The sequence below is a fragment of the Lupinus angustifolius genome, chromosome LG09, assembly GCF_001865875.1.
Source record: "Lupinus angustifolius cultivar Tanjil chromosome LG09, LupAngTanjil_v1.0, whole genome shotgun sequence".
Lineage (NCBI taxonomy): Eukaryota > Viridiplantae > Streptophyta > Magnoliopsida > Fabales > Fabaceae > Lupinus > Lupinus angustifolius.
The window spans coordinates 19,917,074-19,944,392 of NC_032017.1; the positions used below are offsets into that span (position 1 = coordinate 19,917,074).

At 31.4% G+C, this 27,319-nt stretch overlaps 3 protein-coding genes across 4 annotated transcripts; 2 read left to right on the plus strand and 1 right to left on the minus strand.

The window, feature by feature from the left end:
• Window positions 9,715-14,595, plus strand: LOC109355842 (transcription repressor KAN1-like). 2 transcript variants are annotated; one of them, XM_019599080.1, is made up of 6 exons: window positions 9,715-11,046; window positions 11,365-11,441; window positions 12,087-12,132; window positions 12,484-12,655; window positions 14,003-14,099; window positions 14,255-14,595. In XM_019599080.1, exons 1-6 carry the CDS (start codon window positions 10,230-10,232, stop codon window positions 14,375-14,377), a joined length of 1,332 nt encoding a protein of 443 aa, XP_019454625.1. In that variant the 5' UTR covers window positions 9,715-10,229; the 3' UTR covers window positions 14,378-14,595. The 2 variants fall into 2 exon arrangements, with proteins under 2 accessions (XP_019454625.1, XP_019454626.1); XM_019599081.1 differs by having other exon boundaries at window positions 12,493-12,655.
• Window positions 17,003-20,598, minus strand: LOC109355816. Its single transcript, XM_019599045.1, has 3 exons — window positions 20,233-20,598; window positions 18,768-19,005; window positions 17,003-17,473 (listed from the first exon to the last, which is right to left on the minus strand). The coding sequence occupies exons 1-3, from the start codon at window positions 20,503-20,505 to the stop codon at window positions 17,325-17,327; spliced, it is 660 nt and encodes a 219-aa protein (XP_019454590.1). The 5' UTR covers window positions 20,506-20,598; the 3' UTR covers window positions 17,003-17,324.
• On the plus strand, window positions 22,679-26,503 carry LOC109356974 (receptor protein kinase TMK1-like). Its single transcript, XM_019600640.1, has 2 exons — window positions 22,679-25,133; window positions 25,813-26,503. Exons 1-2 carry the CDS (start codon window positions 22,739-22,741, stop codon window positions 26,340-26,342), a joined length of 2,925 nt encoding a protein of 974 aa, XP_019456185.1. The 5' UTR covers window positions 22,679-22,738; the 3' UTR covers window positions 26,343-26,503.

The window sequence follows — 27,319 nt, forward strand, 5'->3', positions numbered from 1 at the left end:
TTTATCTATGCTTAATTTAGGCAGAAGATCGATGACCAAACAACGTGTCCATTAAATAGTCCTAACTCCAAAACCTAAGTCATATTTTTCCTCGATAAAGATTTATATATAATCAATATATTATTAATTTGTTTTACATTTTTAAAAAATAAATAATAATTAAATATAAACCGTAAATGATACCGTCACAGTTTATAATTTTTTTTTATATTATTAATATAAAATTTCCCCCCTCATAAAAGTATGAGTGAGTTGGGCTTAATTGGCCAACTTAAGAAACATAAAACATTGAATCAAAGACTTAATTGACCAAATAGCAGAATAAGTACTTACTCTATTTTAATTATTGAAACTCCTCCACCTCTAAGATCACCAACAAAGGTAATTAAGGTAAGGTAAGTAGACATCATTATTTAGAAGTCAGAAACACGTACGGGTCAAATCCAATGCAAGCTTGTTAAACATAGCTAGAACCCTACAAAAACAAAGAGAATTTCAAACCTATACTCTTTACTCCTAAATTTCAAATCCATGACGTGCTAAAGTCAACGACTTAGTTTTCAATTTACCCATTTTAATTGCCATAAGTTATAGCCTACGTATAATCTAGATCCAAATTATTTAGATGTTATTCTTTTGTGTTTATAAGTATAGCCATGGCTAATTTATAATTTAGATGTAAGTGCTTTTTATAGCTTCCCCACCAGAAATTATAATTTAATTAATTTATATTAATAGAAAGCTAAGCATATAGATTTCCCCGCGAACACATATATATTGTTCCGTGGTTGTGACTTGTGAGTGAGAAACACTACAAATTAAAAGAAAATGTTTTCATGCTGGTTGTAGCAAATATATTTTAGGTTTATCGATTAATGTAGTAGCCTAAAATAATTTATGTCATGACATATTGGAATTTTTTAAGGGACTGGGCAAGGTAAATATGAAGGGGAATGTTAAATAGTAGTACTAATTAAGGAGAATATAGGGAAGTATTTTCTTATAAAAAAGAAGAGGAAGCCTTTTGGGAAAGTGATGAATTGAAGTTATTAACACACTAATTTTTTTTAAAGTTTCAATCTTTTTTTATTTTTTAGTTAGTGGCCTATTTTAGAATAATTGTCTTTAGTTAATTAGAAGAGCTTGGCCATCTATATTAACTAATCATACTTAACTCTAGTAAGATTGCTTCTGAGTACAATATTTATAATTTAGACAACAACAAACAATGCGCCATAATAATTTGATAGAAAACTTTTTTTAATCATTGGTTGAGAATGGTACTTGAGATTATGTGGATCAGCTTATAAAATAAAAATCATACAAGTTGACACTAGTGTTCTTTGAAGTGTATACATGTGTTTATATAAATAAGTGCACATTAACATTTCTTATGTTTAATATAGAATTGAGATATTAAATATGGATGTGAGCAAATTGCCTAAGCACTAGTTCCGGCTATGCAAATATTAAAAAAAGTAATATATACACAATTTACTTTGAGATTGGAGTTGAGACAGATGTCAGAGCTACTTCACACAAGTCAATGTCTATATTCTAATGTGAATTTTTTTTTGCTACTACCAAGAGTATGCATTCACCTTTTTGGAGAATGAAGTAACTTCTTTCGGAGTGTATGATTGTCTCTTCTAATAAATGTCATTCACATGAATCAATCATTCGACCTTAAAAATCTAATACAATCTTACACCACTAGACCGATAAATTTATATTCTAATAATTAATATCAACATAATCAACATATCACATTGTGCGTATATTGAGAACATAAAACAATACGCTGTGATTTGGATTGGATATAATATAACAGTGTTATTTAAAACGTACAGATCATCAAACCCAATTAAAGTACCGATATAATGGTATAGTGGTTTAATCAGTGGTTCACTATTTAAACTACTCACAGTTAAAGTTAGATATACATATATTATATATTAATATTAATGTTGAAAAATCAACAAAAAAATCAATTTTTTTTAAAATTTCATTAAAAAAATAAATTTAAATAAAAACTGGCCGATATGACTGGTTTTGACTACTATAATTATATGATCGGTATAATTAATTTATCATTCGTACCGGTTAAACCGGCTGCACCAACCAATTTTTACAACAGTCACATATAATACATCTAAAAGTATCTTTTTAATATTTAGATTATGACACTCTATCCAAAATAATAATTTAGAATATAACACTGTAACCAAAACAATAACTTAGAATATGATATGGTATTATATTGTATGAATGAATGAGATTATATTGAGATTATATTTAAATAAAAATAGTTCTGACAGTTTTGTTAATTTAAAAGTGAAATAGTCAAAAGGTAGGTTCCGGCAGAATCGTTGGAGACTTTCATTCCCCAATATATTCTGTCTCTTATCAGAGTTAAGCTTTGAGAAGGAATGTACACATATGACACACCCAACAACATATATAATCAAAACAACCAATTGTAACCATTTAATAATGATAAATTTGTAAGTAGTGTGAATGTTTTAATCTATTTTTTATGCATTGTCTTGATTTATATCAATCATTGTTAATAAAACGACATCTTGATTTAGTTTTTTTCTTTTCCTTCACTACCACACACATGATTTCCGGGTATCTAGCTTCTTATCAATATTAAAAGGAAAATATACACTTCTTCCATTACGATCCATTCTTCATTTATTCTCTTAAAATATAATAATACAAACTAAAATGCAATCACAATTCTGTCCTCTAAGATATATCTTTATATTCAACTCACTTTTTTTACACTCACTTCAATTATTGTAAAGTTATAAGAAAAATGATTTCTGTAAAATAATTTTGTACACTAGAGTTTGACATTTTCTAAGTTCCATTTACAAAATTATTGTACAAATAAAGTTGTTTAAGTTAAAAATTCCTCACTAAGGAACAACTTGGCAGGTGGATGTTTTTCACCTTTACTTTCCTTATATTAAACACACAGTGATGAACCAGCATTGATGTTCTATGTATTTCTGTCTTGCTTTTGTTACGTTTAGTATAGTACCCTTTATTTCCTTTTACATAATGTTTCCATAAACACTTTCTTATATAAGTTATTTTCTCATGTGTGGCTTCAAACAATTGATGGAAAAAGAAGCCCTCCTTTATTTTGATTTGGACTATTGTGTTTGTCATTCATTTCTTTCTTTCACAATCAGTGTGCCTCGATATGAGGGGACCAATATTGAAATTTGGGTTACTTTTATTTCTCTTTTGTTCATGTTCCTCAGAATGTGCGTCTCAGTATAATAATTTTCTGTGATAGAGAAAGTCAATCCCTTGTGCCATCAACATGTATGGTTTCATTCAATCAATAGTTGCTTTCTATCAGTACCCTGTTAATAAATGAGAAGACATATAATACCTACACCATTCACAAATATAAGTAAAAATCACTTCATTGTAATTTTGAACCTACTACACTTCTAGTACAATATATTCTCTCTTACTGCATCACATATACTAATTTTGGTTATATATTTTAATTAGTGTAGAGAATGAATGCATCATATATTATCAAAGCTAGTTTTAAATGTAAATCAAATAAGTCTTTTTAATATGTTTTACACTACCTAATAGAGACTATTTTGACCATAAAATGATTAATTTGGACACATTTTTTATATTTTTTTTATTAATGAATGTGAAAACAGAGATGTGGCATATATTTTAATATTTATCCATATTAAAAAAAGTATGATTTGAATCTAACATTCAGTGTGTCGGCTGCTTGACATTTACATTTACATATGCTTTGGTATATTTCGATTGACCAACACCATTGAGCAATCTTGTACTATGTTTTCTGTAATCGAAGGATCTAGTTGCCGACTTGTATCATATTTCTGACCACTACTATATCATGCTCTTTACCAAACAATATGATTCCTCATTAAAAAATTGTGTCAAAATTGTTCATGGATGTTGGGGCAGTTTCACTCTTAATAACATAGAAATCAATGTTTCTATTACATTTCAAAGCTCCCTTTCACAATAGAAAAATTCTAATAATATATATATATATATGTAGAGAGAGATTTTTAATTTGATAACCTTTCTATTTAGACCATATATCACTATTTATAAGTTACTTATAACTAATTCACTTATATTAAAAAAAGGCATGTAAAAATAATTATAATTTTCAAATCTATCAAACAATTATATATACTAACATTCCAAAATTATGTATTCATTAATTAGTACCGGAAGTATAAGGTTGGTTTATTATAATATGTAGGAAGTACAAAATGTAAAGTGTAATTATGGAGATGAATATATTTGATATAAATTATTTACTGGTACCTAATTATTATAAATTAGGCTATTACCAATAATAAATAAACTTTCTAAAACTTGAGATCTAAACAGGAGTAAGCTTTTTCCAAGATCTACATTAACATGACTGGATTGAGTGCATGTTGGTTACATATTCCCTTTCTAATAAATTTCCAACTGTTACTCTTTTGAAATATCAACCATGTCATCGACCTAAAAATACTCTCTTTTTTCGATGGAAGGTAAGATACTAATTTTATGAATCATGATTATGACATTATACTTGATAATATAATAATGTTGCAACATAATTCGATCAACATTTGATTTGTAACACAGGGTTAGCTAGTTTAGAAAATGTGTCATTTAATTTGATGTTAATATTATATCTAAATGATTATGATGTTTAAGTAAAATAAACCAAGTATGTATATATATATATATATTTGATTTCCACACCAAAGAGTGGTTGTGCAGATTCTGGAAAGGAAGATTACTACTTATTTTTCCATTTAAATACTCACTTTTTGTTTTGCCAAGCTAGCCTTAAGCATGAATTGATGAATTTGATGATAAGAGAATTTTTTTTTCCTCATAGAGCTGAGTGAACTTGTTATGGGAAATTTTTTAGTCAGTTTATATGAAGTTATATGTATGAGTATTACGTAGAGAAGACAATATTAATTTGAATATTTGACATTATATGATAAACAATTTGAATGAAATAATTAATTAACTACTTTTCGTGTACAAGTCAGGGCAAGACCATTTCTTACCGCAACGTGTCAAAAATGGCAGATATAAAGGATTTATGAAGTGTAGTTAAGGTTTTTTTTTTATTAAATTTATGTGATACTTTTTAATTTATTATTTCTTCTAAACAGTAATTATATTTATTTCATAATTTTCACCTAATATCTTCTATACTAACGAGGTATAAGTAGTCTTGTTAAACACAATCACTAATGTTATATTGATTTTCTAAAAACATACAATTAAAACAAAATATTTTTCCTAAAAGACACTTATTTAGTAACGGAGACAATAGTAATTAGTAATTACATAAAAGTTCATGTATTTATTGTTTAGTGAATGAGAAAATTTAAATGTGAACCTGCATAAAAATGTACTCTATACATTGGTATAGTCATAATTAAAGAATATAAATTATTCATTCATTTTTAGATAATCATGTTATATATCTTCCTTTTGTTATACTTATCCTAATGTTCTAAAATTTTAATATTAAATTATATATTTTTTCTTGTAATTATACTCTTAGTTATTATATCATATTTTTCATATTCAATTTGGTCCTCCAAATCTCATTATTTGAATTATTATTTTTGGGTCTAATGTTCTCCCCTAAATTTTAATATTGAAAGTTTGAAACTTTATAGAAATTTATGTTAGAAATGATTAGAATCTTTAATAATGAGAAATAATAATGTTGTATTTTAAACAAAATAATATTATTTTTATGTTACTTAATTATTCATTATTATCTACCCACTCTACACATCTATGAAGCACAGATACAGATACGTGTATCGGGTACGATACGTATCCGACACACCGACACACCGACACACATTTTTTCTAAAATGTAAGATACGATACGTTCAGGGATACACATATAAATTAATAAAAAATACATAAAATATGATAGAATTATAAGTGTAAATCCTCTTCTTCTCTCCTACCCTTTTTCTTCTCTTATCTTTTAAGAAATAAATGTAAGCCCTTTATTTATATTCTCTATTAATACTCACACATCCTCTTCTCTTTATAAACATACTAAACGAAAAAAAACTAAGAAATAAGAAAGGTAAGTCATTTTCTGTTTGCTCTTCACGACATACCTATGGCGGTAGATGCAGTAACACTAAGCACCAGCCGGCGACGTTATGGATCAGAAAGTACTAGCTATTCGAGGGTCAATGTGGTGTGATGGTAAGTTGGTATGATGTGACCTTTAAATAAGTGAGTGTTTATTGAAAATAAATTTATCTTATCATAAAAACGAATCTATATATCCTATATTTTATTGAAATCGAATCTATATATCCTATATTTTATTGAAAACGAATCCGATACGTGTCTTGATATTTATTTTTATTTTTTTATTATTTTTATTTTTAGACGAGGATATTTGGCGAATCCGTGCTTCATAGCTTCACATAATTAAACAACAATATTTAAGAAATGAAATTGTCGTTTTTTAATTAATTTTTCCTTATACAATTGTCATTCTCAAGATTTAAGATAATATTATTTTCAATTATACCCTAACTCTTATTATTAGGGTGATGTAAAACAAATGTGAAATAAAGTAGAGAGAAGAATTAAAATAGGTATAGAAAAAAAAGAAGAAGAATTGTGTAAAAAAAATATTTGTGTAAAAAATATAACATGACACTTGTAAATAAACTGTGGGAGTAGTTAGTAATATAATGTATGTATATAATGAGAAAATTTTATACGGAGACGCGTGTAACATATTACTTTTGGATACAAGTATATTTTATGATTTTTGATATTATCATTTAAGATTAAATTTAATTAGAATTAAAATATTAATATGTTATCAGAATTTTATTGGTTATTTTTATGTAGTTTTATTTCCATACACCTCTTTCTATTAAATATATTAGTGAATAGTAGTGAGAATTTAAGTAGCAAATGGTGAGTTGGGTGGTTGCATTTAATGAAACCCCTAATAACAGTAACAGTGCCTCAAAATGAGTGTTTTCCTTCGGTAATATTGCTGCTGCTCTAACTATAACATTCATTCATTGTTTTGTTAAAAACTCGATACACAAAGGGTCGAGGTAAGTTTGTCATCTACGGTGTCAGTAATTAAAGAAATGAGTTCTAGATAAGTTAAGGATTTCATTTTTTTATAAGCAACACTATTATAAAAAAAAGCATAGTGAATACCAACCCGATTACAAGTTATAGTAAAAATTAATACAACTAGAAGGATCAATACATTATTATATAAAAGAGAATGAATTAACAATCACATTGTTAAAAAACTCTAACTAATATCTAATTTGAATTAAATTCATGATTAGAATCCCCACTAAAGATTACATTATTGTTTCTTATACTCTAGATATATCAAATTAAGTAAACTACAATATTCTTGAGACATATATGCAATCAACAATATTAGACTAATATATGTACCTGAACAATATTAGAATCTCTGCCAAACAATATTAGATGGTATATGTAAGGGAAGGCAATCAACAATATTGAATTTAATATGTACACACTGATAATGTAAGTATCTTTTATATGATCAATAAATTGTCCATCATTGATTTATTAATTATCATTAGCTGTCAAACAAAAGTAATACAAATCAATGGTGAATAATATGCTAATAGCGTAAAAAAATTTATATGATGAATGGACAGATTTTAAACTCTTAAATAATACCTATTTATATTAATTTTGGGAGATGCCAAATAGAATATGAGAAGTGATCAAAACAAGAGTTATATTTTGACAGGGATACACTTCATTAATTATATTAATGATGTAGTATTAATTTAATATACACCTACTCAAATGCTCAATGGGCAAAGTTGATGTAGATTAATGAGAGATTTGAAGTTTGAGTCAATTGAAATGCATTTATATTAAATACTTTATTAGAAAGAATTTTGTTATCTATAATAATTCTACTCCATTAGTTTGATAGAGAGGAATCAATTTACTCCATAAGTAATTTAAAAAATATAGTTCACATTTTAGTTACACGGTCTAAGATGTACAGTTGATTTTTTTAAACTTACTTCTAGATAGTAGATCCCCTCCTAATTAGATAAGGGCAATTGCGTGGAGCCAAATTCCTTTATCCGAAAGGGGATCAGTCGTTCCACTTTCGTCTCATTGTGTCCAAATTTAATGGACAATTGCCATCTACTTAAAAAGAATAATAGAAAAAACAGAAAATAACATTTTTATATTATTTAGTTGGTTGTGATTAACTTAGACATTATATCTAAATTGTGAAAACTCCTGCACCACACTTTATTTTGGATGTAAAGCCCATCACTAAACTCAGTTTCATTTATTTCCCATTCAACCATCAACCACCTTAGCGATCCCATGTTCTTTTCTCTATTTATCATTGCTATTCCAATATGATTGCCAAAAGTATGTTAATCAGCTATATAGCAAATCCATTTTGGGCTTAGAATTTGAACAAAATTGCAATGAATTGGATTTTTTAATTCTTGAAGAGATTTAATGTAAATGCAATATGAAATCTTTGGTTAATTAATGTTCGGGGTTTTTACTATTTCAGCTCGAACAAATTTACTTTTATTAAAGAACATATAGTTTAAACTAAAGAAAACAAGCAAACAAAGAAGTTGTACTCGTCAACAATTAAGTCAATCGGTTGTTGCGTGTGTTTTTTGGTCTTTTAATTTAGTGCATTGAACATTAATAAAAATCCAACATGCCCTGAGAATTGAAAGATGTAACAAAATAAGTGTTGTCACATGTCTTATAATAGTTTAAGTAGCAATCCCATTTGAGCAAGAAAATGAAAGCATTGATTTGTTTACTCACATAATATATCTTTATGTTTAATATTTACACCACAAGTTTGGATAAAAAATCATATATCTCAAAAAATTCATATTTTCATGTCCCAAGCTAATCACATTAAAATAAGTAATTAAAAAAATTAATTTTCTGTTTTTATGTTTTTTTTCTTAACTAGTTAACATTTTTTGATAGAATTAGTAGACAATGGGACACTAAATCTTGTAACAAGTAATCTCAATTCAACAAGTTTCTTATTTGTATAGTATGTCTGAACAAGATTTAAGACAATTCATGTCTACAAGCATTTCTGTAATTCATTCTATTTCAAAATATGTAATACCTTAATAGTTACTACAAGATACTTATGTGTAATTACCTATCAACTAATTTTTTTAAACATGTCGATGGAGATTTTATCATGTATATGGAAAAAGCTGAGACAAACTAGGGACACAGTGCTGAAAAAAATCACATAAGAAGCATGTTATTTGAACTAAAATATGAAAATTTTATCTTACAATAAATAAGATTATCTCTTACACATACAATATCTGAAGAAAATGTAATGAAAACGTAGCAAACAGACAACATTATGAAATTGGTTATTGGTGTAATATTGTTGATTGAGGTAAATATGTTTTGTGAAAAGATTTGTGTATAGAGAATGAAAAAAGAAAGATATATAGAAGTAGCGAAGAGAGTGGGGGGAAAGGAATCACAGTGACACATGAGGATGAGGGTATCTTTCTCTGTCTAATAGTATTTATCCAAGGTCACCTTATTCTGTGTGTTTTGACTAACACAAACACAAACACTAACACTAACTATAGAGAGAGAGGGAGAGAGAGAGAGAGAGAGAGAGAGAGAGAGACCTTGTGCCTTGTGGTGTGTGTTTCTTCCTTCTTCATCTTCTTCTTCTTTCTACTGTCATTTTCTTGTTTATACTCTCGAGGAAAACAAAACCCAAATCCATATCCATCCACCTCCTTTCATTTCTAGGATTATTTATTTATTTCCCTTCCTTCTACCTTTCTCACTGCTTAACAACAACACTAGTAATTCCCTCTCTCTCACATTCACTATCTCTTCATCATCATGTCTCTTTTTGTTTTTTAAACTTATTTGACACTTTCTCCTTCACCACCCTTCCCTTTAAGCTTCTTCTCTCTCTCAGTTTTCAACAGATTCTTTTCCAGGGAAGAGAGACATATAGGGAGGGAGAAAAATCTGAGGATTATATATCTGCAACAATATTGCACTTTAACTGCTTTGTATGTGTATCTTCCTTAATAAAAGTAAAAGGAAGCTCTTCATTTTTGTATATAGTTTGTAAGAAGATGCCAACAACAGCATCACCTGATCTTTCTCTTCACATAAGCCTTCCAAGCACCTCTACCTCTTGCAATAACACTAATGCTATAACTAATTATGAATCCCTTTCCACTACAACTGTGTCTCAAGCCCACACAGAACTCTCTCTTGGAAGAAATTTCACATCTTCAGAGGAAACTCCACAAAACCCTTATTACCAAAACCAAACTCATTTCAATCATCTTCATCACAACAAAAGTACTACTACAACTACTACAACTACTACTACTGCTACTACTACAAGTACTAACACTCCCTTGAATCATATAAACTATGATGTACCATTAGATGGGTTGAGACCAATCAAGGGGATTCCAGTGTATCACAACCGTTCATTCCCTTTCTTGCCTATGGACCACTCAAGAGATTATCACAAAGATCAACAACATCATCATCAACAACAACAACAACAACTACAACAAAATATGTGCTTATATCATCATGTACCTTCTTATCCTTCTTTGTCTTCTTCTTGTCCATCGCCTTCGCCCTACTTCACGGGGCCAGGTTTGGATCCCATGTCTCTAAGAGCAGCCACTGCAGCTGCTACAAGGTTTAATGGGATTTGTGGTGGTGATGCTTTCAAATCTCTCCCATCATTGCACCAACATCACTCACAGTTTGGGATTTCCCCTAACTTAGAGCAATCTTCTGGGTTGATGAGATCAAGGTTTTTGCCTAAACTTCCTATCAAGAGGAGCATGAGAGCACCAAGAATGAGATGGACAAGCTCCCTCCATGCTAGATTTGTTCATGCTGTTGAGCTTCTTGGTGGCCATGAAAGTAAAGATCCCCCCCTTATCTTAACAAATTCTTCAAGCCTTTTCTATTTTTCTTAAAATTTAACTAAAAATAATTAAGGGTCTCTCGCTAAGAAGATAGAATAAGTTTTAATGTAACAATACATTACTTTCTGATACAAATTTTCTATATTAGATTCCTTAATAAGAAGACTACCACTTAATATTGTTAGAGTTTATATATATTTTTTTATTAATTATGAGTCAAAGTATGTGTATATTAGGTGGGGTTTTTTTGTTGTGTTTTTGTTTTGTCTAGCTATTGCGGCTTTGTCTAATGTAATTAGATGGTGAATTTTAGGAGCTACACCAAAGTCAGTTCTTGAGCTCATGGATGTGAAGGATCTTACATTAGCTCATGTGAAAAGCCATTTGCAGGTACTGTTTTGGTTAATTTGAATAACCCTTTTTGTGTTATATCTCTCTCTATGTTCATGTGGGGCGGTCTATCTTAGTGGCACGGTAACCAATGAAGAAAGCAGTGAATGAATGAAGGAGTGGCGTGAATTTAAAGACTTTAGTAAGTGATACATGTAGGGGGAGGCTTTAAAGGTCTGAAACTATTCAGACACAAACAACTTCTGCTTTGAAAGAGAGAGAACAGACAAATTTAGTCATCATTTTCCAATAATTCACTCTCTCATTACTACCTTTTGAGACTTCAACCTAGTGATTAATGAGGTCACCTAGACAATCCCACAATCCAACACATTTGAATACTCTCAGAATAGAGTGAGTGAGAGAGTGAAAATAAGAAGAGGTGTCAATGGAAATTGGTTTTTATATTGTTTTAATTTGTTATAAGAAGATTTTGTTACTCTCATTTCCAAGAGTTGAGTTTATAGAACCCAAAGTAAATACATTTCATTGGGAAGTGTCAATTTGAATAAAGAAAAGAATTATCCAACTACTTTTTTAACGTCTCTACCTTTGAGCAGAGGCTAACAAAATTCATAAAAGGTTGGTTTTGATTTTCATACTAATAGTTTTCTTGTCTTATTTTATATATGACTTTTTTGCCAGATGTATCGAACTGTTAAGACCACTGACAAGCCTATTGCTTCTTCAGGTAATTCATATTGTTTATTACTCCTCAAACATTTATCATAAGCACACAAGTGTATATATATATATATATGTTTGTAACTTGACAAAGAAAAAAATGTTAGCCACTTGTTGTATTCATGCTCTACATTATTTACTAGCACTTTTTATTTTACCTTAACTATTCCTTTCTTTTACTGCAAACCCTTTTAAAGGCTTTTCACAGAGATATCAACTATCCAACAAGGGAGTCCACATTAAAATAATTATATACACACTATAAAGATGCATTGAACCACATATGTATACATGTAATATGGCAAACAAAAGTGAATGCATGTATACATGGAATTGTGCTCATGGCTTTGGCTTGTAGGGCATTCAGATGGATCAGGAGAGGATGACATGTCTCCAATAGGCAGCAGTGTCGACCGAGGCGGCGGTCTTAGTCAATTTCCCGACCACCAAAGAGGGCTGCCGGATCAGCCAGTTCAACAAGATATGGATTACACTTCTACCACTCCTACTCTTTGGAGTAATTCCTCAAGGTACATTCACAGTTCCTCTTTCCCTTTCTCATGAAATTCTCACATTGCCTGTGTTAATTCTTGGATGTGATTTATACACACTTATTGGAATAATTCATTTGAAGCCAGTTAATTTTAAGATGGAATCTAAATCTCTTACTAGAGACCATAAACTAATTCAAGTGCTTTATTATGTGTACATTGCCTTTATTTCATGTACATGTATATGTTATTGTTAGTGTGGGATATTGCATTACTTGATTTTGCTTTTTGTTTCTTTCTGCGTCTCTTTGAAATCAACTAAAACTCACGTCCACAATTTTTTATTGAAGAGAGGTTTCTTGTATGAGGATGAGCCTAAGTACAGTACTAAAAAGGTTTCTTTTCACTTAATGAGGTCTATTTTGAAAAGAAAAACATGTCCTTATTCTATCCTCCATTATATTGCACAAAACCCACATGAACAGTTCCTTGTTATGGAATATCTAGTGCTACCTTCCTTCAAATATTCTATCTAGCTTTGAAGCAAACATATAGGGGTCTGAAATCTGTCTTACACAGAGATTAATGTAGAACTTTCTTTAAGTATTTAGGTTTCATGAATAACAAGTGCAACATATATATGGCATGTGCCTTTTTGTTGTGCCTGTGAGGCTGTGATCACATATTCACATAAAAGTTCAATATAAGCTATACACAGTTCCAGGGCTTTAGTTTATTAGTGACTACATATCTAAATTTGTCTATTTTTGCATACATTTGTTGCATACTAGAGTCAACATATAAAGCTAGCTAGATATTCCTTTTAAAGTAAATAAAATACAAATAGTATTTATAGTATTCAAATTCAACTGCTAGGCCATAGCATGGTGCCAACCAAATCATGATCTAATGGCTTCTATAATCCTAGTAAGAGTTGAATATATTGTTTGCACTTTTCAATGCTACAAAACCAAAAAGGCATAGCCTATTGCTTTGTTCAAACAATGGTGTATGCTAATCTGAGTTAGAAATTTGGTGTCATCAATTAATTCTTTCTTCTATATAATAAGTTCAAGTGACAAATAGTCATAGTAAAAAAAGTTATAGTTCCTTTATTAAACATAAATAGTAGTATAATAACACTAGCTTAGACTAGAACATAGTACAAAAACGTTAATATATATACAAAATCAATAGCTTATAGCAGCTCCTCCTTGGCTTATTTTCCCATGTATTCTATCTGAAAATATATTGAAGATAGATATATTTTTAAACTTGATACACCCTTATACAAAAAATTCATATGGCAACAGTACTATACATCAAATAGTTGATAATTTGTGAAGTATAGAAAGTGATGTAACTTTTGCATTTTTTTGTGACCAGTTATAGAGAGCCATGGCAAACTACTACTAAAGATATTGATGGTATCAGACCGCCAACTCTACGGTCACAAACAAGACCCAGAGTTCTCCAAAATCAGGTGTGTATATATATATATATATATATATATATATCTACTCATGGATAATACTACTTATTTTGTTAAGTCACTATTTTATTTCTCTTTAAGTTACAAGTAATTATTCCCTTGTATATAGTGTTAATTATCATAATAATATCAAATAAACCAAACAGGAATGTGATTCAATCAACCTCAGAAACACTTTGGGAGGATCTAATTTGGAGTGCAATAAGATTAATCCAAACTTGGAGTTCACATTAGGTAGACCAGATTGGAATGGCAAACAAAAGTCCTAATTTTGATTGGTTCCCTTATTGTCTTTTTATTTTGCATTTTGTTTATAACCCATGGTGATGTTAGATATATGTATGAATTGGTTCCTAGGAGATGAAGAGAAAATCCCTACATAACTTAAGTTAGTTCTTTTTGGGTGTATTTTAATGAGTTCATGAATAGTTTTGTTTATATTTTGTTTTTATTTCAGCCTCTACATTAATGAGTTATGATGATTTTAGTCTCTGTGTTTTGTTTAATATTTAGTCCATTTATTCAAACAAGTTCATGAAAGTTTTATTTTTGCCAACTAATCCTTATTTTCTCTCCTCTTCATTTGAGTTTGTTTTTCTATTTTCCCCATATTACTAATGTATCTTTCATCCTTACATACTAGTATAGTAAAATTTCATATCTTTATCACATTTTCCAGAATTATTTTCCACAAGATGAAATAAACACATAATATAGTTTTATATGTGAGGAGGCACTATCTATTGTGTTTCTAATAATATAACTATACGTTAATGATATAATAGAAATAATATACGAATATCACTAAAGCAATCATATATAGTAATACAAACTAACCACCACAAGCTCTTAGTTTCATGTATATAATAACACTCATTTAGATAATTGAGTCCAACATTAATTTTGAAATTGTTTATTTATTTAAACAAACCATCTCGATCCCATTAAAGGCTTGATTATCTTTTCTTTTCACAATTTTCTTGAATTACTTTCCAAAATATGAAATAAACTAAATTTTTATATTCAACGGGGCAACACTTCGAAGAAACTAACAAATCATATGTTGGGAAAGCTATCCTAATAATACCTAAATGTGTCCTAATGATACGTAATTCAAGAGATAAAAGTAGTACTGAAAATGAGCCGAACCGAGTTGAATCAGAGTTCTACTCGGTTCAACTTGAAACTCAACTCGAGTATGATACAAATTCTTTTTTTAGCATTAGTGCTGTTCGATTAAAGTTCACAAACTATTCAGTTCAGTTTGACTTGGTTCATTTGAACAACGCAAATAATTAATTCATTTAAAAAATATTATAAAAGGTTATAGATATAAATATAAGATTGTTTGTATATATAATAACAATAAATATAAAAAATATTGTATGAGTCATGATATAATAACAATACACATAACAAATTAATATATATATATATATAACTCAAATAATTAATTAAATTTTGAAAAAAATACTTCCAAAAAGTTATATATATATATATAATCTTATTTATATATATAATATCAATAAATATAAAAAATAATATATAGGTAGTAATAAACTTAAAAATTAGTTTTATATATATATATATATATATATATCGAGTCAGCTGATGAACTTAATGAGTCAAACAGCTCAAGTTCAACTCATTTGGTTTATTTAACGAGGTTAACTTCCATTTCAAGTTCAACTCATTTGGTTTATGAATCATGTTTATCAAACTAAATAACGGTCGAATTTTGATCATGAGCCCTAAATAAAAGGCACGAAGGAGAGCATTACCCATATCCGTCTGTATCTGTACGGGTACCCGTGTGCGAGTATTCACGGGTATCTCTAGGTACCCGCGGATTTCCTATATTATAAATGAATTTTTAATTTTTTACTTCTCTTATGTTTTAAATGAGATAAAACTTAATTATTTTTGTACATTTTGATTGAATATTTGGCAAAAATGCTATATTTATTGGTGTTTTCTATTTGTGTGATTTTTTCTTGTCATTTCCTTAACAAAAAGTATATATATTTTCTTTGTAAAACATGTGTATTTCTACGATGTAATAATATTTGTAGGGTGTTTCACCACCAAACTCAATAAAATATGTAAACAAAGTAGAAGGAAAAAATATATATAGTACAATGAATGTTAGAATAATGTACTTTTTATTTTAATTAAATATAATATATTAATCATATAAATAACGGCTACTCGCAAGCACGGGTATCATAATACCCGTACCCGCCCATATGTACTACGGGTATTTTTAAAAACTCATTTATAATACCTACGGGTACCCGTTTGTGACTCGTACCCGTGCCCATACAGGTTTTACCCGCGAGTACCCACGGCTACGGGTTTTTTGCCATCCCTATTTGAGAATCATTAGGATAAACAATTTAAGCTAACAATTTGCTTGCTGAAAATAGAATGCACAAATCAAGCACCAATATCAGCACTAACCGTGGCCAAGAACTTATATTTCAAGTTAACCAGAAGCGCTAAACAGGCTGATATGAGACTAGGAAGAATAACGGTGCACAAATGACTATAACGGTTGGTTGATTCAAAATGACCATAAAACCCTATAAAATAAGAGAACTCCCAGTAGGAAAAATAACAGAAAAAGGGTGCAAATAATCTGCTATGAACATTCCAGAAATTCTTCATATTACTCAAATGCCCCAAGTTTTTGTTTTCTGCTTTTCCCTTCAGAATTTATACCCAGTTAATGATAAAATACCAACTTTTCAGGTACTTTTTTTAATTCAAACTTTTCAGGTTAATTTAGTAGACATAATTTTCTGCTCTTGGTTGTATACAACGTTATTAATTTTAGTACTGTGTGATGGGTAGCTTCAGTAGTATTGCACATGCATCCTTGTTCACACAGATGCAGCAATTACAACTTATTCCATAATTACATAAATTATCAGAGATATCAGAAGGGCAAGTTCATGTCTGCTACAAGTTGTACAATACCAGATAACAACGTTGGCTAACGAAGCAAAGCCACTGTTTTTCCAACTTCAAAATTTGAAACACAATACATACAATCCAATCTGGAGTTTTTTATCAACACTACTGTCTGCTTATAAATGCAAAACCTAATGATAGGTATCATACATACCAGCCATCAGAACAAGCGCCATTACACAACAATCATCTTGTAACTTAGGAGTTACGCTGAAGCATATATAAGTGATCAGTGATCAACACCTAATCTGAATCTTTGTGCGGAAGGTTGCGGGTACCCCAGGAAGCAGAGTAAGTTGAAATTGCCGATCCAGTTGCGCTCAATGAGTGTTTCACAAATCCAAGGCTCTTATTAGTCACCAACCACACGGTGTAAAAGAATGCAATCCACCCTGGCTCGCATCAATTTCATGTCCAGGTAACATTACAGTGTTAGTCAACAGAAAAGAAAATAAAAAAGCAACACTGTAAAAAAAAACCATCAATGAAACATAAAGCATTGTTAGAATCTCAGATGTTCATTCCGGAAGGACAAAATCTGTTGCTATTTTATAGTTGGACATGCCACAGAACCTCTGCAGTTCTGCACATATCTAGTAATAATTTGGTTGAGTTGAGATCCAAAGGGATGAGTTCCTTCCTCAATTCAGGTCTATAGCAACTATTTCAACTTGCAAGTGCATCAGCATTCAAATAAAGGGCATATACCCCATTAAATCACCCGTGTCTATTATGATTTCTGTAGAAGGTCTTTGTCAATAAGATATGCTAGTAGATTAGAGTACTGTTCCACATCCTAGCCACAAACTAACACAATAATTAATCTGAAAAACTGTCATTCTTCCTATTTCAATTTTCATGAAAAGGATGCAGTGCAATTGAAGCTCATGGTCTTAGCTTATACTAAGATCATATTTTGACGAACATCCCACTAAAAACATATAGACAGCCCCAACCTATTATTTTTTGGTTTACACAGTTCACACAACACAACCAAACAATTTTTTCATAACAATTTCATAGTGTAGCATACGTAGGTGGCTTGGCGTTTCTTAGCATTTCATATTTAAAGGAACAAGAATGTGGTTTGTTTCATGAACAAATGTCTGTTGTGCTGCAGGTGCGTTAAACACAGTCTAAATGTTGCAAGTTAACGAAGGCTGTTCGGTGCACATACTCAAACAATTTGTCAAATTTTGCTGCACCAGCTTGCACTAGTGCAACCATTGTATTGATCAGTTCCTTTGGGATTACGTGTAGCAGCCCCTATAAAAGGAGACTTGTTGCATGGTTCCAAGCATCCCACATCCACAGAACTTCCAACCATTCTTTAGAATTCATATAAAAGAGTTAGCATTATTTTGTAATGTCTTCTCTTTGTATATGATGATTGCAAAAGTATACAGATGTGAGAAAATACAATGAGTGGAGTGTAAGTATATTCTCCATCGCACTTCCTTAGTGAAATATTGGTTTGTTGCCTTTTCCCGTGGATATATGCTATAAGTCAACCACATAAGTTCCTTGTGCCATTTGTTCATGCACATTCTGACATTCACAGAAAATTTTTGCTATGTTTATGCCTTTGGACCCCCATATTGCAACAAATAGCAAACAAGATTGACATGAAATACGATATATGGCAGAGTAGAGAGAAAGCAATGAGGTCATAAAACAGTTTGTTACCTGTAGTTATCAGAATAGCCACAGTTGTCCAAAACACAACTGTGGAAATAGCAAATATGGCAACTGATAATGCTCCAATACATATAGCTGAGACAAAAGCAAAGAACAGAGCCAAGAATCCTCCGGCTGCTACTAAAGATATGAGAAGTGAGACGACGATAGCATTTATAGTTGCAGCCACTAGGAAAAGCAAAAAGACAAGAAGTCCAGTCAATGCAACAAGGGTAATTGTTCCAACCTGCAGAAATTTGGAAGACAATTCATAAACATTGACAGAAGATAACTATTATAATTACAAACAAATGATTGAATATGTTTTTTTAGTCTTACTTTAATTGATTGAGGTTTTGTGTTTAGGTTATTACATAATCTAAAATTTTGGTTGTAGTCTTTGGTGATCATGTGACTAACACCAACATGTCATACTAATGGAAAATTGTCCTTTTGACACATTTTCAACATAGACTAAAACCATAATGACAAACTAAAGTAAGGTTTAAAAAAGGAAAAAAATTGGGGGACTAAAATCAAACTTTACTACATTTTGAGGGGCTAAAAACATAAAACCTATGCATTATATAGAAACTTCACCTATTGACAGAAGCTAACAAAATGTAGACAAAATAATAATATGCTTGCAATATAGATAAGGTGGTGGTTTTGAAGGTATGAAACTTGAAAACGAGGGTTTCAGATTAGAGTGGGGGAGTTATAATTGCAGGAGTGAAGTGAAAAGCATTGAAGTATTAGGTGAAGTGAGTAACTGAAGTTAGAAACAACAGATAATCATGTATGTGAGAATCTCACATGCCACTAATTGGTTTTATGATTACAAGGAATAGGTTAAGGTAAATGACAATCTTGGTTGCAGAGTCAATAATAAACATGAAAGTTAGTAAATTACATATCAGAGAAGGTAAAACATCCAAAAAAATGATGTTTTTTCATTTTAAATGTAGAAACTGAAATAAGAATTAGTTTAAATTTGGTGCAGTTTTGTATAATTTACCAATTAATCATATTCCATCACTATGAGCCACTTTTAAGTAGTACTTATTACAAGAAACAAACACTTGAAATGAGATAAAGTAATGGTTATAAATTTTTGAAATGAGATGTTTTAATCATTATTATTAATCGCTTTCCACAAGACATAATATTGCAGTTTTGATTTTTCTACAGCCGAATTATGACCACAAATTCGGTAATTTTTCATGTGATTCTCAGAATTGTGATTAAATGCAACAGAAGAATATTACAGATTGAAATCCAATTTAGAAATACGGAAGAATCTTCAAAATAGTAAGAGAATAGTAAATGAATAAAATAGCGGAAGAAAATCAAAACTGGCATGGTAAATAAAAAATGATTGTAATATCTACGCATGTAAAGATTTATACACAAATATTATTCTTATAATGATTAAATATGAATAGTGAAAGAGAGAGAGGTTATGGATACTAACGGAGATGAGAAGGAGAGGGCGGAAGGGAGTGCCGGCACGAGACCATCGAAGAAGGTGATTAGCAGTGTTTCTAGAAGCTTCGGGAATGAGAGGAACATTGTGAGAGATAGAGGCTTTGATCCGGTGCAGCAAGGGTACAGTGTTACCCGAATCGGGGAACAGAATCGGGGAAATGAAAAGTTGAAGGAGTTGCAACAAATTGATATCATTTGTTGTCTTATTCTTCTGGAAGCTTCTTTCTTTTTCTTCTTCTCCGTTAAGCTTCTCTGCCATTTCTGAGTGAGTGAGATAGTGATTGTTGAAGATGGAAACAGAATCTGAGTGTGAAGAAATGTTCAAAACAATAAAACCAGACGTATAGATTTAGCAACTGTTTCACTATCAAACTAAGATACTATAACTGACACCTGTACTTACATGCACACCCTACACGTTTTTCTCGCTAATATTATATTATGTTATCCCTCATCCTTTGTATAACTAATGTCATTTCAAACAAATATCACTAATTAAATATTTCACATTTGGGTATCGACATATATATATTATTAAAGTATTAAATCAACACCTTGTTATTATGTAAGTATATACACATGAATATTTCATTAGTCACACTTATTATACAAAACTCCTCATTTCACAACTTCATTTCAAGATTTGTAGAACCCATTCGATAAAAAAATTTAAAGTATTATTGAAGATGCACAAAAAAGTAAAAATAAAATTATAATCAAATAACATAAAAATCATGAAAGTATTCTTTCCGATAGTAAAGGGAGAAATACATTATTAATGTGGTATTTTTACTATTTAAATATATTGATATAACATTTTTAAAACTTAAAATAAAACCATTAATTTATCTTTTCAATACTATAAGTTTGACGAATGTATATGAGATTTTTTAGTACCAACAAAGGTATGATGGTGAATTAATTTATTTTGGACTATATGATTGTCCGTTCCAACAAGTGTCTCTGAATAAGTGTCACTTAAATGAATCAAACAATTAATGTTTGGTCATCCTACGAATTTAAAAGAACCTTACACAATTACATAAATACCTCTTTACTAACCACTCCATAAATCTGAAACCCCATAGCTGCAAAACCACCATCCTCTTCTCTTGTTCATCTCCACGTACTTCTTATATTAACTTATCCACAAATCGCAATTACTTCACTTAACCTCCAACCTTTGACACATGTACCATCATTTTTCTTATCTTCATGTCTGGGGTCATTAAGATATCTCGTTTCCTCCTTTTTATTATTATCTTTGTACATACTTCAAGAGTGAAGTGTAAAAGTTTAATTTTTTTCTACTTCTATACTTAACTCATGAAATTGGAAAAATCTCATAAATTACATAGTTGTGTATCTATCACCTTATGGCTTTAGGTAATATGATCGATTTTCATATCTATTTTCGTATTTGTAATCTTAAATGTTTATTTTGCAATAATAGATACAATAAAGATAATTGTCATCACTAAATATCATCATTCAATGTTTATGATATACTTGAGGTTGACATCCTATCTAATTTTACAAGTGATTGAGTTTAAAAATATGTTAATGACATACTCTCATAAAACAAATTTTAACATTTTAATCTTAACCTTATATAACTAGACCAAAGTGATAATTCCAATATAAAAATGATGATTTTGTTATTCAACAATCTTAGTATTAAGTTTAAAAAGCCATATATCATAATCTCATATTCAGAATTACATAAAATATGAGAAAATATTATATTTACTAATCTAATAAATATTTATATATATGCATTTTATTATCTATCATTCGTTTGAAATGTTTTTTTAAATTAACAATAATTAAATATCAATAATAACAGTATATAGAATTTATATAATGCCTGTACATACATTTTTTTCTCATTCTAATAACAAATATAAGGCTTTTGTTATGGAACAATGAGATTACTTAACACTTAAGAGTGAATCTAAATCCTGCAAGTGCTGCCAGAGCATTGTTGGTTAGCCTCACAATACTTTACGACCATAGTAATAAGGACACGTGCCCAAAGTTCATAAACAAAAAATGACGTAGGCACTTTATAAAAAAAACTCTTAGCTTAATAATACTACTATATTATCAGTACCCCATAATAATACTAAGAAATTGAAAAGAAAAGTGCCAACCTGGGCTCTCTCATAGACTCATACATATCAGTTCAACTAACAAGAATACTCTAGTAATCAAGATTTTCCTCTTACAAAATTATGATTTTATGATAAATAAAGGAGTATATTTTCATAATATTTGTTATTTGTTATTATATAGTACTAATATTATAAAAAAACAAAGAAAATAGTAATATGATAATACATTTTTATTTTATATATAATGAAATGGAATAATGTTTTTGCTACTGAAAACACATGTAAAGTTATGGACTTGTCTTCTTGGGTCTTTGAGGGACGTGGGTCCCGCTTGCATGTGCGTTAGCTCCTCTTCCATTCTCACCTTCACTCTCTTCTATGCACACCACTTTTTTCACCATTCTCATTACTCTCTCTTCTCTTCTCTCTCTCACAAACACCATGGAGAAGTTCAAGTTCGAATCTTTTCTCTTTTTCCTATCTGGGTTCCTCTCCCTCACTGTTTTAGTTTTCTGCCAAAACGACGACGCTTCAGTAATGCTATCTCTCAAGAAAAACCTCAACCCACCCGAATCTCTCGGGTGGACCGACCCGAACCCATGCAAGTGGAGCCACGTCACTTGCTCCGGCGACAACCGTGTAACCCGGATCCAAATCGGGCGCATGAACCTCCAAGGCACTCTTCCACCCACTCTCCAAAACTTGACCCAGTTGCAGCACTTGGAGCTCCAATACAACAACATTTCGGGACCCATACCCGACTTAAACGGGTTAACCTTGCTCCAAGTCTTCATGGCCAGCAATAACCGCTTCACTTCATTCCCAACTACCTTCTTCAATGGTATGTCTCAGCTTCAAGTAGTGGAAATCGATAACAACCCTTTTGAGGAGTGGGAGATACCTTTGAGTCTTCAAAATGCTTCTTCACTTCAGAATTTCTCTGCTAACTCTGCTAGTGTTAGAGGCAAGTTACATGATTTCTTTGGCTCTGATGTTTTCCCGGCTTTGACCCATTTGCATTTAGCGTTTAACAAAATTGAAGGAACTTTGCCTTTGAGTTTTTCTGGGTCACAGATTGAGACCCTTTGGTTGAATGGACAAAAGGGTGATGGTGATGGTGATGGTGATGGTGATGCTAAACTTGGTGGCACTGTTGAGGTTTTGCAAAACATGACTTTTTTGACTGAGGTTTGGTTGCACTCAAATGGTTTTACTGGCCCTTTACCAGATTTTTCAGGGTTGAAAAGCTTAAAAGTTTTGAGCTTGAGGGATAATAGTTTCACCGGTCCTGTTCCGAGTTCGTTGGTGAGTCTTAAGTCTTTGAAAGTTGTTAACTTGACTAATAACTTTCTTCAGGGACCAATACCAGTGTTTGGTCCTGATGTTGAGGTTGATATGAGTAAGGATTCGAATAGATTTTGCTTGGCTGGTCCTGGTGATTGTGATCCCAAGGTGCAGGTTTTACTTTCTATTATTAGACTTTTCGGTTATCCTCAAAGGTTTGCTGAGAATTGGAAGGGGAATGATCCTTGTAATGATTGGCTTGGGATTACTTGTAGTAATGGGAACATTACTGTTGTCAATTTTCAGAAGATGGGGCTTACTGGTGTCATATCACCGGAATTTTCCAAGCTCAAATCACTGCAAAGACTTGTGCTTGCTGATAACAATCTCACTGGCTTAATTCCTGAGGAACTTACTAGTTTGCCTGTGCTCACTCAATTGAATGTCGCAAACAATCAGCTTTTCGGGAAAAAACCAAGTTTTAGGAGTAATGTGATTGTTGACAGCAGTGGCAACAAGGATATAGGGAAGGATAAAAGCAGTTTGTCCCCTCAGGGTCCAGTGTCTCCAACAGTTCCAAGTGCAAGGGGAGAAAATAATGGGAGTTCTGAAAATGGTGCCAAAAAGTCTTCTTCCCATGTAGGAGTGATTGTGTTTGCCACGGTTGGGTCTGTATTTGTGGTTTGCTTGATTGGTTTCTTAGTTTTCTGCTTGCTTAGGATGAAGCAGAAGCGCTTAAGCAGGGTCCAAAGCCCAAATACACTAGTTATTCACCCTCGCCATTCTGGTTCGGATAATGAGAGTGTGAAGATTACGGTTGCAGGTTCAAGTGTGAGTGTTGGTGGTGTTAGTGAAACTCAAACCATGGGTGGCAGTGAGGCAGGAGATATGCAAATGGTTGAAGCCGGAAATATGGTCATTTCCATACAAGTCCTGAGGAATGTCACTGACAATTTCAGTGAGAAGAACATATTAGGACAAGGAGGTTTTGGAACTGTTTATAAAGGTGAGCTGCATGATGGTACAAGAATTGCAGTGAAAAGAATGGAGTGTGGCATTATAACCGGCAAGGGTGCTACAGAATTCAAGTCTGAAATAGCTGTTTTGACGAAGGTTCGTCATCGACATCTTGTTGCTCTTCTTGGCTATTGCTTGGATGGGAATGAGAAGCTTCTTGTGTATGAGTACATGCCTCAGGGAACACTAAGCAGACATCTTTTTAACTGGTCAGAAGAAGGGCTGAAACCATTGGAATGGAATAGAAGATTGACCATTGCCTTGGATGTAGCAAGGGGTGTTGAGTACCTCCATGGCTTGGCCCATCAAAGCTTCATACACAGAGACTTGAAACCTTCAAATATTCTCCTTGGAGATGATATGAGGGCAAAAGTTGCAGATTTTGGTCTGGTGCGCCTTGCTCCTGAAGGCAAAGCTTCCATAGAAACAAGAATTGCAGGAACCTTTGGATATTTGGCACCAGAATATGCAGGTATCTTTTGACTCCTTTTATTCCCCCACCAGTTCTTTGTGAGATAGGTTAATTTAAATTAGTTATCCTCAAAGAAACAACTAGAGATAGATCATGATCAATATTTTGGTTTGATTTGAATGTGAGTCATGTACTTTAAGTCAATGCTTGGTGCCTTAGTATCTAAGGGAAGAGTATACCATAAAATCTAGTTTGGTAAACATATTTACGACAATTTGATGAGATTTGATCACTTTTCTCCTGCGTGGACTGTGTGGTCAATTTTGTGTTAAGATATGACCAATTTATTGATGAAATTGAGTGGAGAGCTATTTCTTGTTACCATAATGACATATGGTTCTGTTGACTAGGATAGTGAAGTAAAATTTTCATTACAAGTTCATTATGTCACTAGAAAGACAAGAATGTAACTCGTGCACCCAAGCTAAACGTGTTCCTTAAGAAAATGGCACGAGTATGTATATCACTTTTGAGGCATTAATAGTTAAGTGGACTTTCAAAATGTAAACTTCCCTTTAGACTGGTCTTGTATTTAGATGTTGTGTTGCATTTGTATTGATTGAATGCATGTTATCTGATTTTGTTTTGCTTGTTAATCGATTTTTTTAATAGTAATGTTTACATTTTGTTGGATTTCCATTGATTTTAACACTGTCATGCATATGGCTCTATATTGCAGTTACTGGTCGTGTGACAACTAAAGTTGATGTGTTCAGCTTTGGTGTAATTTTGATGGAAGTGATAACAGGAAGAAAAGCACTTGATGAGACCCAACCAGAGGATAGCATGCACCTTGTAACATGGTTCCGTCGAATGTACATAAACAAGGACTCGTTCCACAAGGCCATTGATCCCACACTCGATCTGAACGAGGAAACACTTGCTAGCGTTCACACCGTAGCTGAGTTAGCTGGTCATTGTTGTGCTAGGGAACCATATCAAAGGCCTGACATGGGTCATGCTGTTAATGTGCTTTCTTCTCTTGTAGAACTTTGGAAGCCATCTGATCTGAGTTCTGAAGATATGTACGGTATTGACCTTGACATGTCTTTACCACAAGCACTTAAGAAGTGGCAAGCTTATGAAGGTGGAAGTCACATGGAGTCTTCTTCATCTTCACTTCTTCCAAGCTTGGATAACACACAGACAAGTATACCTACGCGCCCATATGGATTTGCCGATTCTTTCACGTCTGCAGATGGTAGATAATCACGTTTGGCTGTAAATAACTGAGGTGGTTTTGTAGTGTGTATTTTCATTCTCATTGTTTCTTTTTAGCTTTTCCATGTGAACTTGTTTATCTTTTTTTCAATTTTCATGGTGTAGTCTCTTCCACAACTAATCTTATACTATCTTTAGCACTTGTTTAAGGAGTTTTGCTGACAAACTTAGATGAGATGATATATCTAATATATAAATCAAATATCATTATTGAACTCCCCCTTAGTAGTTACATCATTATTCAACAACCCATAGTAGTTAGATTATACATCATTTTCATTATAACATTGTTAGACCAATTGATTCCAACTTAGAAAGTTTGAAAAATGGCACATGGGGACCAATATACAACTTGAATTCATTTCATTTTGTATTATTAAGTGAGATTTCAAAAATTCAGAGAATGCAACTTATATTACTAATAGAAGCAACAAGGTAGATATGATTTGAGTGTTGCAAGGAATCTACAATGCATGATGGAGTTTTGGAAAAACATGGAAAATATGAAATGGACAAAATAGACAGATGTATAAGTAGTTAAAGAAAGCATCAAATATTATTATGTGTAAAGGTGACAGAGTGGCAAAAGACAAGTGCAAGTTATGCCAAACAATGCATAACTCTTTCCAACTGGCTTCCACTTTATCATTTCAGGATCCTAATTCCTTTTTAACCTTTCAAGTTCACTTCAAAAAATACTTCAAATTTGCAATAATAGAAAATAGACATGGGTTTTCATTAGTTTTAAAAACTTCATACATAATTAATGGTGTATTTTAACCTGCAAGGGACGTAAGAATTATTATCATAGGCATCCATGCTTCTATTTAATATTTCAATGTATAGATTTAGTAATATGTACATATGCTTATCTCAATTTATCATCTGTCCAAAAACGTTACAAGAGTTAGGATTTAGGTTAAGATGATGAGTTTAATATTTATGTACTGTTTGTGTGAATTTTT

Bases quoted from the DNA above. Each gene is read 5' to 3' on its own strand.
- LOC109355842 (XM_019599080.1), top strand. From the start codon at position 10,230: ATGCCAACAACAGCATCACCTGATCTTTCTCTTCACATAAGCCTTCCA. The intron at 11,047-11,364 runs GTAAAGATCCCC...GGTGAATTTTAG, and splicing joins GCTTCTTGGTGGCCATGAAA to GAGCTACACCAAAGTCAGTT. The intron at 12,133-12,483 runs GTAATTCATATT...TTTGGCTTGTAG, and splicing joins CAAGCCTATTGCTTCTTCAG to GGCATTCAGATGGATCAGGA.
- LOC109355816 (XM_019599045.1), bottom strand. From the start codon at position 20,505: ATGGCAGAGAAGCTTAACGGAGAAGAAGAAAAAGAAAGAAGCTTCCAG. The intron at 19,006-20,232 runs GTTAGTATCCAT...AAATTTCTGCAG, and splicing joins GCCCTCTCCTTCTCATCTCC to GTTGGAACAATTACCCTTGT. The intron at 17,474-18,767 runs GTAACAAACTGT...GATGCGAGCCAG, and splicing joins GGCTATTCTGATAACTACAG to GGTGGATTGCATTCTTTTAC.
- LOC109356974 (XM_019600640.1), top strand. From the start codon at position 22,739: ATGCACACCACTTTTTTCACCATTCTCATTACTCTCTCTTCTCTTCTC. The intron at 25,134-25,812 runs GTATCTTTTGAC...TCTATATTGCAG, and splicing joins TTTGGCACCAGAATATGCAG to TTACTGGTCGTGTGACAACT.